This window comes from Myotis myotis, unplaced genomic scaffold (assembly GCF_014108235.1).
Source record: "Myotis myotis isolate mMyoMyo1 unplaced genomic scaffold, mMyoMyo1.p scaffold_m19_p_6, whole genome shotgun sequence".
Taxonomy (NCBI): domain Eukaryota; kingdom Metazoa; phylum Chordata; class Mammalia; order Chiroptera; family Vespertilionidae; genus Myotis; species Myotis myotis.
Window position 1 is genome coordinate 69,195,549 of NW_023416368.1, and position 12,108 is coordinate 69,207,656.

General features: G+C 35.6%; 1 protein-coding gene across 7 annotated transcripts in view; it reads right to left on the reverse strand.

Annotated features, from left to right (window-relative positions):
- The window catches only part of NEK1 (NIMA related kinase 1), a 149,244-nt gene that overhangs the window by 119,083 nt on the left and 18,053 nt on the right, over positions 1-12,108 (reverse strand). For all 7 annotated transcript variants that reach the window (XM_036314345.1, XM_036314341.1, XM_036314340.1 and 4 more), the window contains exons 4-5: positions 8,797-8,894; positions 985-1,068 (exon numbers count right to left, since the gene is read on the reverse strand). In XM_036314345.1, coding sequence (XP_036170238.1) covers positions 985-1,068; positions 8,797-8,894 — 182 coding nt within the window. The remainder of the gene's footprint in view (positions 1-984; positions 1,069-8,796; positions 8,895-12,108) is intronic.

Here is a 12,108-nt window from a genome sequence, read left to right on the forward strand (position 1 = left end):
GAGGAACAACAAATCAATCTCTCTCTCTCCCTCTCTCTCCCTCCCTCCCTTCCTCTCTTTCTCAAATCAATAAATATAAAAAAGTTTTTTAAAAAGTAGATGAGCCCTGGCCGGTTTGGCTCAGTGGATAGAGCGTCGGCCTGCGGACTGGAGGGTTCCAGGTTCCATTCTGGTCAAGAGCATGTACCTTGGTTGCAGGCACATCCCCAGTACGAGGTGTGCAGGAGGCAGCTGATTGATGTTTTTCTCTATCCCTCTCCCTTCCTCTCTGTAAAAATCAATAAAATATATTTTTTTAAAAAGTAGATGAGATAAGCACTAGTTTACACAAAATTAAAAGGGTAGGTTGATGAAACTGACCTATAAAATGGAACAGAGAGACAAAGAGATAAAATATGAAAACAAGATACTTGGAGTGAAAGATTAAGAAGCTCCACCATGTCTAGAAAAAAATCCTGAAGACAACCTTGAAGATAGTAACAGACAATATTTGAAAAAATACAGCTAAACATTTTCCAAAACATTTCCCGGGAAATACACTTTCTCAGAGCGAAATTATACAGCATAATGAATAAAAGCTGTTCCTCAACAATGCGTAACACTGAAATTTCATAACAGGGATGGAGAGAATATCCTAAAATCTTCCAGAGAGAAGAAAGAAGGATAAGAATGATGGCTTGAAATTCCTAAACAGCAACTACAAGTCAAGTGACATGTGAGCAATACCTTCAAAATTCTATAAGGAAACAATTTCCAATCTAGAAATTTATATCCTATTGTCATTGCCTTCCACACATGCGTTTTTAAAAATATTTTTATGTTATAATGAGAAAGCAAACCAAGATATAGAAAGATATAGGAAGTAGGCAGGAGGTCTAACACAAGATAGACCAGATTGGACTGGGTTCTAAAATTTTGGATCAAGACAATGATGGTTCCATGTCCATATCCATTCAGAAGTTACTAGTAACACAATAAACATACCTGTGATTTTATGTCTCGATGAAGAATTTTTCTATCATGTACATGTTTCAGGGCCAAACATATCTGTACAAACCAGTCCAAAATCTAGAGGGGTAAAATGAGAGCTGTCATTTCTTTTAAATTTTACATTTCACACTGTTCTTTTCTTGACCACTAAAAGGATTCAGGAATGAGTTCAAGGAACTAAGTCCTTTAAAAAACGTAGCTATAATTTATTTTTAATTTGTAGTAACTAACATTACATAGGTATTAAAGCCAACAGACACATTAAAGTTAGGCACATACTAACTTTAAAATGTAGGAGACTGCTACTGAATGTCAGAATATGGAAAGAAATTTCTAGAGAGCAATAAAAATAGAAATAATTTATATTTTATTATAGTATGATAGGCGACTTCTGTTTTTAAGTTTATTTTTTTCTATGATGCTTTCTTTGACATAAAAATCATACGAGGAAAAAAATCAGGCTGAAAAGTAGGACAACATCTCTTGCTTTTTTTCTCTCCCCACATTTCCCATACATAAACACATTCTGGAGTCAGCCACTTGAAGGTAAAAAGGTTTAATTTATTCCTCAGACCTAATACTAAAATAATTCCAAGCAGATGGCATTTTGAAACCATACACACACACACACACACACACACACACACACACACACACAATAATAGAAGAATACATAGGTTCTTTGATTGAGACAGGACTTTCAAATCATGACACAAAACCCACATATCACAAGAAATAAGGATGACAAAGTTGATTCTATAAAATTTAAAGCATCTGCATAACAAAAGATATAATCAAGCATAACAATCATATGAGAAAATATCTGCAGCATAATTGAAAGATTGCTAATTCTCTAATATGTACAAGTTCTTTCAAATCACAGAAAAATACTGGCAGCCAAAATAAGAAGTGGACCAAAGACTAGAAAGGCAAATGACTGGGGGAAAAGTAGCCAATAAACACATATACAGAATACTAACCTTCCTCCAAATTAAAAAAAAAAAAATTTTAAACAAAATACTAACTGAACTTGACAAAAATGAAATAATATACAATGTTGGTTAGAATGTGGGGAAATAGGTCTTTGCATACCCTATTTGTGGTAATATTAATTACAGTCATTTTGCAAAGTATGCAAAAATTTTATATTCACATACCATATGAAAGAACTGCAATTTCAAATTTATCCTACAGATACAGTGTTACAAATACAAAAGGATGTGTACAAGGATGTTTACTCCAGCACTGTTTGTCAAAACAAAAAACTATAAATAACCTAAATGCCCTTCAATGGACCTGGTTAAATATATTTGATAACACTGCACTAGAAATGCTATGCAGCCACTGAAAAGAATGAAGTATGTCTATGTACACTGTTAAGTGAAAAAAAGAAAGTTGCAGAGCATACTCCTATTTTTTAAAAGTATATTTATGTATGTTATATACCTGAACTTTATATAGTTGTATATAAGTGTTATGATGTGTGTAAGAATGAAAGAAAGAATAAAGAAAGGAGAGCTACCAATCAGGTAACAATATTTATATCAGGGGAAAATTTTAGAAAAAGATTAACATGCTTCTTATCTGTTCAGTATTTTTTAAAAGAACAAATATTACATTAAAATAACCTAAAATTAATTTTTAAAATTAATTTTCTTAAAAAGCAAGCCTCTCAGTTCAGTTCAACAGATAATTACTAAGGACCACACAAATTTTTAAATTCCTTTCCATATTCACATATTCACATAAGGCACTGTAAGAAGAAAAATGAAATACAGTACTCTCAACTTTAAGGAGTTCATGTGGTGGCAGAAATATAAACAAATACCTTAATAAAATGCACAAACTTTGTAAGTGCAATAAGTACACACAGAGCGCAATTAATTCAACCATGAGGGATCAAGAACAAGTACAAAAAGATGAAAATTAAGCTGTGCTGAGTCTTCTGTTATGCAGCCTCCCTGTAGAGCTGAAACACATCTAGAAATGACCTATGCCTCAATTTAAAGATACGGTTTTTCATTACCATATCTCCCATACCTGTACTCCTTTATAACTTTACAAAAGTGTTCAGCAGCAACGATACCTAATAGGCCAAAGTCAGTCCAAGGGGATTACATTTACTATCCTAGTTATAATACTCTAATTTGGATTTGCACCAGCTTAACTTCAATAACATGAAAATTCTGCTCCTTTACATTTCTATTCCACTCCTTTATGTCACAAAATTATACCTTTATACAATTTTATCTTTCTGTGTTCAAAAACTGATAATTTTTTTAAAGCATTAGATTCTCAAATTATGTAGAAAACAAAATGTGGAGTACAAACCAGTTGTAATACTAGCTTTGGGATGCATAATTGCTTTTTAAAAAATGCATTAGTCTCTTAAATTATGTAGAAAAAAAGTATTACAATAATATTAGCTTTTATAATTGCCTATGTATTTACCTTTACTGAGATCAATTTCTTCATATGATTCCAAGTCACTGTCTAGTGTTTTATCATTTCAATCTGCAAGACTCCCTTTAGCATTTCTTTCAATTCAAATCCAGCAATAACGAATAACCACAGCTTTTGTTTATCTGGGGATGTCTTAATTTCCCCTCATTTCAAAAGACCGTTTTGCCAGATATAGAATTCTTGGTTGACAGTTTTTCTTTTAGAACTTGAGTACATCAGCCCAAGTCTTCTGGTCTCCAAAGTTTCTAAGAAGAAATCTGCTAACAATCTTACCAGAGCTCTGTTACATATAATGAGTCACTTCTTTCTTTGTCTTTGCCTTTTAACAGTTTAATTGTAATGTCTTGGTGTAAGTCTGTTTGACTTCAACCAAATTGAGAGTTTTTGCTGAGCTTCCTAGATGTTTATACTCATGTACAGTGTATTCCAACAAATTTTGGAAGTTTTTAGCCATTAATTCTTCAAATGTTCTCTCTGACCCTTTCTTTCTCTCTCCTCTTTCCAGAACTTCCATAATGCATATGTTGGTCTACTAGTTGACATTCTACAGGTTCCTTATGGTCTGTGCACTTTTCTCCCATCTTTTTTCTTTCTGTTCCTCAGATTAAATAATTTCCACTGTCATAGCTTCAATTCACCAATTCTTTCCACCTGCTCAAATCCAACTTTGAATCCCTCTAATAAATTTTTTATTTCAGTTATTGTATTTTTCAGCTCTAGAATTTTTTTCTTTTTAAATTTTCCCTTTACTAATATAACCATTTAATTTATACACTGCTTTCCTGACTTTCTCCATGTCTTCCTTTAGTTCTCTGAGCATCTTTAAGACAGTTGTTTTAAAGTTTTTGTCTAGTAGATTACCATCAGGACTTTTTCAGGGACAGTTTTTGTTTATTTTCTTTTCTTTGAATAAACCATACTGTCCTGTCTGTTTACCTTGTTAGTCTTTTGTACGTTTTCAGCCATTAATCCTTCAAATGTTCTCTCGAATGTTCTTTCAAATGTTGTTGAAAACTAGTCATTTAAATCTAATAATGGGGTAACTATGGAAAGAAAATTCTCCTCCTTCCCCAGTGTTTGTTGTTTTGAATTTTTGTTTGTTTTTAAATTGTCGTTTGCTATCTCTGAGCTGAGGATCAGCCTGAGGCATAAACTTAAAATTTTCTCAGGGCTTTCCTAAGCCTGCATCCTCCTCTACATATGCATGGTGACTTTCTAATTCCTCTTGTATATGTGGTTGTTTTTGAAAGTCCTAGTTTGTAATATCTGGCTCCCCAAAAAGGAAAAGAAAAAGATGAAGCAAGAAATAAAAGGGTATGGCCCTTTAAATCCCTTAGAGTTACTTCAACCAGAAGGGATGGGACTTGTTATAATGGGGGTGAGGTGAGGGTGAGGGGACAAAACAATAATAGCTGCCTACCTCCACCTCTTTGTCTATCCTTGAAGATTAGAAGTAGCTATCAATGATAGATATCATTTGGGACCTTTTTGCCCAGCATGCAAGCTGCTCCTGAAATGCTGCATGGTTAGTTGCCTTGGGACTAAGAGATGGAGAATGAACAGCTGCTACTACAAAGCTAAGAGCTGAAGTTACCTTGGAAGTTGCAAACCTTCAATAGACTCCAGAGATCCAAAATAGTTACATCAAACAGGTTCTGCCACTGTAACTGCATTAGTGGGGAGATAGATTCCTGGTGTTTCCTAGTCTGCCATCTTCCCAGAATCCTCTCCATCTGCCTTTATTTTCTGAAATATGCTGTTACTTTGCCCTATCTTAAGTGACCAAATCTCTGACAACTCTTTAGATTTTTGCCTTCCCAAGTTTAGATCCTAAATTTAGGAAAAAATAAAAATTTGAGGTTATCTCTCACTATATATAAATTAGCTCAGTGTTGTTATAAGAGCTGCATGGGAAGGCTTGGTTAACATAACAATTACTAGCTGACAAGTAGAACAAGGACTCAAAACCAAATCTTCTTACTCCCAAGTTCTATGTTCTGTATACTAGGTTTAATTGTGGAAGAGGAGATAAATAAAGCTTGAGAATTATGACATTACCTTACTTAGTAATACTTATTTAAAATATAAGTCAAGATCTCACCTTACCATATTTTAAAGTTGCTACTAAGAACCTAAAAGTCCCCACATGTACGGTATTATCAATCAACAGCTTAGTTGTGCCAATTTGGTGTCTACCACAGACACAGCTTTCCTAAGTACCCTGATATGATATAAATAAGAACTGCGATCTCTGCTCTAGAGTAAATTACAACCTAGTTGGGGAAATAATTCTGAGGTGAAGTTATTCAGAGTACATTAAGAAGGGTGCATGATTTAGGAAAAATAAGTGTAGACTTGGATGAGTACAATGGAGCACCATATAGCAGTAAGAAGCAACATTTGCACTCATAGCAAAACAGATGAGTTAGAAACATAGCAATTAACGTCATGGATGGAACTGGAGAGCATTATGCTAAGTGAAATAAGCCAGTCAATGAAGGAAAAATACCACATGATCTCACTCATTCATGGATAATAGAGACCATTATAAACTTTTGAACAATAATAGATACAGGGGCAGAGCTGCCTCAAACAGATTGTCAAACTGCAGCAGGAAGGCCGGGGAGGGTTGGGGGGCAGGAGGTAGGGGGGTAAGAGATCAACTAAAGGACTTGTATGCATGCATATAAGCATAACCAGTGGACATAAGACATTGGGGAATAGGGGAGGCTAGGGGACTGTCTAGGGCAGGGGGATAAAATGGACACATATGTAATACCCTTTGTAATACTTTAAGCAATAAATTAAAAAAAAAAAAAGAAACATAGCAATTAGGGTAAAAAGTAAAACTGAATGAATTCTATAATAGGTATGCATTTAAAATACATGTATACAAAACAATGATAGCTGTTTTTGCAAAAACACATAAAGTATTCATTAAAAACACGAGAAGAGCTGCCTGTGGAGAGAAGAGGAATGGAAATGGAGTTAATGAAGATAAAAGAGTAAAAATAAACAAGAAGCACAGGCTTTGTTAAAATGCAACATGATGCAGTTATTAAAATTAATATATTTGATCTATATAGACTAACAAGGTAATGTTGCAGTGATAATGGCAGGATAGAGCATGGTATGCATAATATCCTATTTCTGAATGTGTGTCTCAATTTTTACATGTGTATGTGCAAGTATGAAAAACAAAGCCTGGAATACACCAAGCTAAATCTAAGGGACAGAGCAGTGGAAAACAGGACTTTCCATTTCTGAACTCTTAAATAATTTTGCAATTTACTTTTAAGTTTGTAAAAAGAAAGTTCTATAAAATTTGGAGTTGCAAAATGGCTATCATTGTTTGGCGTTAGACAGAAGTACGTTGAGACACTATGTGATTTTGGGAAAGCTACTTAAACCTCTCAGATTTCTTAGCTACTAAATAGAAAATAACTATATTAATTCATGGGGGGTTGTAAGAATTAAAAAAGACAACCAAAAAAAAAAAAAACACTCCTAGCATAGTACTTCCTCCACTCCCCTATGTAAAAGCATACAATTAAAATTAAGAATGGGTGATAATGAGAAACACAATTTAGAGAAAGAAAAGGTCATGGAAAATAAGACTTAAGTTGGGCTTTAAAAAAACATATAGAATATTAATGAGAGTTGGAGGTAAGGTATTATCAAAATAAAGAAATAATCAGAATAAGCACATAGGAGGAAGAATGAGATGTATAAACATGTGTCCCAGTGCATGCTCAATAAATATGTAAAGTATATGAAAAGAATCCACCATTCCTCATGGGTGAGGTCCTTTCATCATGTGCGTTGGGAGGTTGTCAGGTGAGGAAATGCAGTTACTGTATATACAACTAGGAAATGGACACTGACATAGTCCTAGAAGATAGGTCAGTGGATTGTATGTTTTTGTTGGACCTCTTTCTCTTCCACTGTATTGAAAATTTGTCTGGAGCTATGTGAAGACCAAAAGGTGTCAGAGCAGGCCTATTCTGGAAAATGGGCACAATTGGGAGAATATCAAGGAAACAGATGTGCTTTGGAGAGTATAATGTCCACGGGATAGCTCCATGGTAGCACTCACTTTGCTCCATGCTCTATCTCTGGTGCCTAGCTTGGTGTGGAAGGCATTTCAATATTTGATGAATGAACAAATTTGACCTTTGTATCTATCGATCTACCTATTTACCTATCTATCTATCTATCTATCTATCTATCTATCTATCATCTATCTATCTATCTTTCTATCTATCTACCTATCTATCTATCTACTTATTTGTCTATTTATTTAATTTGTGGGCTTTCTTCTCGGGCGTAAACGCCCCAGCCTTTTTTGATACTTTAATTTCTCATGTTCCTTTTTTTCTGGCAACAAAAGTGAATTTCTCAAATTGGGCCTCTTTCAGACTAGAATGGTGCCAAGCTGTGTTAACTTCCCTTCGCTCCAACACCACTCTAGGGAGCAGGGCAGAGAAACATATCCTATCACAATATGGGGTACACAGCTCTAAAAATCTGAAAGAATAACGTTAAAAGCCATTTTGAGACCCGGGAATAGTAAAAAGCACGTGAATTCAGGGAAACTATTTTTATACTGCAATAATTTCTTTTTGAAGCCTATTTATCGAGGCACATGCCATCAGCATAGTATTGTACGAGTGATGTGAATTAAAGCTTTCGTAAATGTAAAATAAATAACTAAATAGATGGGGGGGGAAAGGTGAACATTGAGGAATAAGATAAAAAAATAAGATTGCTTAGGTAGGATAGGATCATATTTTAGAGATCCTTGAAATCAAAACAGAGGTTAGATTTCATGCAGTTGCCAATACCAGGCTTCTAGGGCTGCAGTTACCTAGGAAAGCCGTATTTTAGGAAGACATTGTCTGGCAACAGTAAGCCAGATTGACAGGGTATAAAATTAACCAGTTATAATGAATAATTAAGTTATATACATAAATATAGGGATTACATATATATGTGTATATACATATACAGACACACACAAACATATATATACACATGTGTATATATATATGTGTATATATATGTGTGTATATATATATATACACACACACACATACATACACAGTATATTATACATGGAACAATATTACAGGCAGGAAATGAGATAGAGAACTGAACTAAGATGGGAGCTATTAGTACAGGAATGTGACTAATATATTAGAATATGTTACTGAACTGCCCTAGTAATTACAATTAGCATTTGTAGCTAAAAATAAAGAAATAATAAATACATATATAAATAACTTTGAATTACTTCTAAATAACATTATGGAGGAAGGGTCAATCTCCTACATGCTAACTCACCTGATCCTCTTGAAACAAAATGCCTTTCTGAGCATTTATTCGTTTAAAAAGATCCCCTCCTTCACAGTAATCCATCACTATGTAGAGAGAGCCATTTTCTACAAAATACAAACATTAGATTCCATTTTTTCACATGTGTATCAAAAGCATAAAGAAAGGTACCAAAAGGTTTACTGAAAAGCAGCAATTAATTAATTGTGTTCTGTTACACCAGAAACAGAATAACACTCAAAAGAATTAGAATGCAAAGTCAAGATATACTGATAACACAGACATTCAATAACTTGGGTTAATAACTCCATCATTAATATTCTTTCTACCAAGAATACACAATCTTATTGGATAGCAGTACCACATTGACCCAAACATCTCTGGAATACAGACAATATGTAGACAGATATACAAATAATTCCTTGACTTATGATGGGGCTACATCCCAATAAACCCATCTTAAGTTGAAATGTATATTGTAATACTTATTATTAACTAGAGGCCCGGTGCACAAAAATTTCTGCACTCAGGGGGGAGGGGATCCCTCAGCCCGGCCTATGCCCTCTCACAGTCTGGGACCCCTCGGGGGATGACCACCTGTTGGCTTAGGCCTGCTCCCCGGGGGATTGGGCCTAAGCTGGCAATCAGACATCCCTCTGGCAGCCCAGCAGGCCTCAGGGGATGTCCATTTGCCAGTGGGGAGCAGACCTAAGCTGCAGTCAGACATCCTTAGCGCTGCTGAGGAGGCAGGAGAGGCTCCCACCACCACTGCTGTGCTGGCAGCCATCAGCCTGGCTTGTGGCTGAGCAGAGCTCCCCCATGTGGGAGCGCACTGACCACCAGAGGGCAGCTCCTGCATTGAGCATCTGCCCCCTGGTGGTCAGTGTGTGTCATAGTGACCAGTCATTCCCAGTCTTTATGCTGTTAGGTTCAGTTTGCATATTACCCTTTTACTATATAGGATAGAGGCCTGGTGCATGGGTTTGCCCTGAAGGGTGTCGCAGATCAGGGTGGGGGTGCCGCTTGGGTACCTGGCCAGCCTGGGTGAGGGGCTGATGGCTGTTTGCAGCTGATCACACCCCCTTCAGGGTGGGGGTCCCCACTGGGGTGCCTGGCCAGTCTGGGTGAGGGGCTGAGGGCCATTTTCAGGCTGGCTGGTGACTTAAGCTCCCAGCCTCTCCTTTTTTTCTTTTTTTTCTTTTTTTTATTCTGGGATTTATTTACCTTCTATAATTGAAACTTTGTTGCCATCACTGGAGCTGAAAGCCAGCTCCTGCTCACTCCAGCTCTGAGGCCACGGCCTGCTAAAAGCAGGTATCTGGGGTTGTTTAGCTTCTATAATTGAAGCTTTGTTGCTTTTGGAGCTCAGAGCCAGGCCGCGGCAGGCGGGGAACCTTGGCTTCCTCCATCACTGGAGCAAGGAAGCCTCCTGCTCACTTCAGCTGTGTGGCTGCCGGCCGCCATCTTGGTTGGGTTAATTTGCATATTGCACTGATTAGCCAATGGGAGGCATAGCAAAGGTACGGTCAATTACCATGTTTGTCTATTATTAGATAGGATAATACTTTCATGACTCTGTGGGTAGACACTTCTTAATCCTTCTGTCCACCCTTATTCTTATAAAAGAATAAAACTATGCTTATTCTTCCCACATAAGAAAGGCCAATAGCGCTTCTAACATTTACTAAACTACTGCTTACTAGTGAAACTATTGCAACTCAAAGAACGTTTCTAAGTTTTCACTTCTCTCTGTGCTTATGGCCTTATTTCCAGCAGTACTTATTTCTTGCACCTTGTGGTGGTGTTATTACTTGTAGTGCTGATAACCCCTTCTGATATAGTACTGCTTCTAATGTGCCATGGATTGGGAACCTATATAACTAATTAAGAATCTGTTATAACACTTTTTGATAAGAAAAGATTATCCAAATATACATGTGAGAAATCACAATGCAAAAAAAAACCCTATAATCCACTATTTATAAAAATATGTATAGGATATTAACATTTATGTAGCATTAAAACAAAGAGCAAAAATTATGTACAGTATGCTATCATTTTATGTATGCTTACTAATGCATAGAGCACTTTTGGGAAAAAAAACACAAGAGAGTGGTGAACAGTGGTTAACTCCAGGAAAGGAAAATAGGTACCTGGAAGGTAGGAATAGAAGACAAACTTTTTACTGTTATATAACATCTGAATTTTGTACCATATGCATGTATCAAAAATAAATAAATAAAACCATCAAAATATTTTTTTAAAAAAGGTAAATGAGTATGTGTGTGTGAAAGAGAGAAAGAGACAGAAACAGAGATAGGGAAACAGAGGAGGTTAAATAAGAACTGTGAAAGGGATGGAGAAGGAATCCTGAAATAAAATGCTGGAGCTTTAGTACAAACATTCTATAATGTTTTCTGCTGCTTAAACATTGTTTATTTGGGGGATTAATACTACTTAAAATATAAGGTTAACTAAAAAGTCTTTTCTCCATGAGGGAAGTACTAATCTATTTTGTATCCCTTCAATCATTCACACATCTCAGTGCCAGGCACTTTGCACAGATGCTAGGGATACAGAAATATAAGACACTACCCTTATGTTTAAGTAACGGAGTAGAGAAAATAAAAATGTATAACACATATACTCAAATATACAATGATACAATACAAACTCCCACTTTTTCAATAAGATCAAAATTTTTAAAATGTATAAATTTTAGAGATACAGATAAAGTGTCTGATATTTAATATTAAATCTAATTATACATTTAAATACCCGAAAATATTTTCTCTCCACTCTCATATTATATGAAACAATTTTTTTATTGATTGATTTTTTTGAGAGAGAAAAGGAGACACACATACACACAGAGAAAGAGAGAGAAACATTAATCGGTTGCCTCTTGTATATGCCCCAACTGGGGATGAACCTGCAATTCAGGTATGTGCCCTGACCAGGAAAGGAAACTGCAACCTTTTTGGTGCATGGGATGATGCTCAACCAACTGAACCACCTGGCCTGGCTATATGAAACAATGTTATCCAAACTTTTCACATCTATTTTCCAATATCAATGTTGATCTAGAAGCAAGGATACTTTAGCTCTAATTCAGACTCTGAAACTAGTATGTAATGTGTCCCAAAACAGTCATTTAACTAACATCTACTTTCAACCTGTATTCCTGTTTTATAATTTATAGGGATTTATGATAATAAGGGGAATGACTTCAACAGGATTTCAATAAACCACTTTAACCTGCCTTTAAAGAAGCTTATCCTTATTTTAGTTCCTGCATTAACAAATATAATGGAACATATT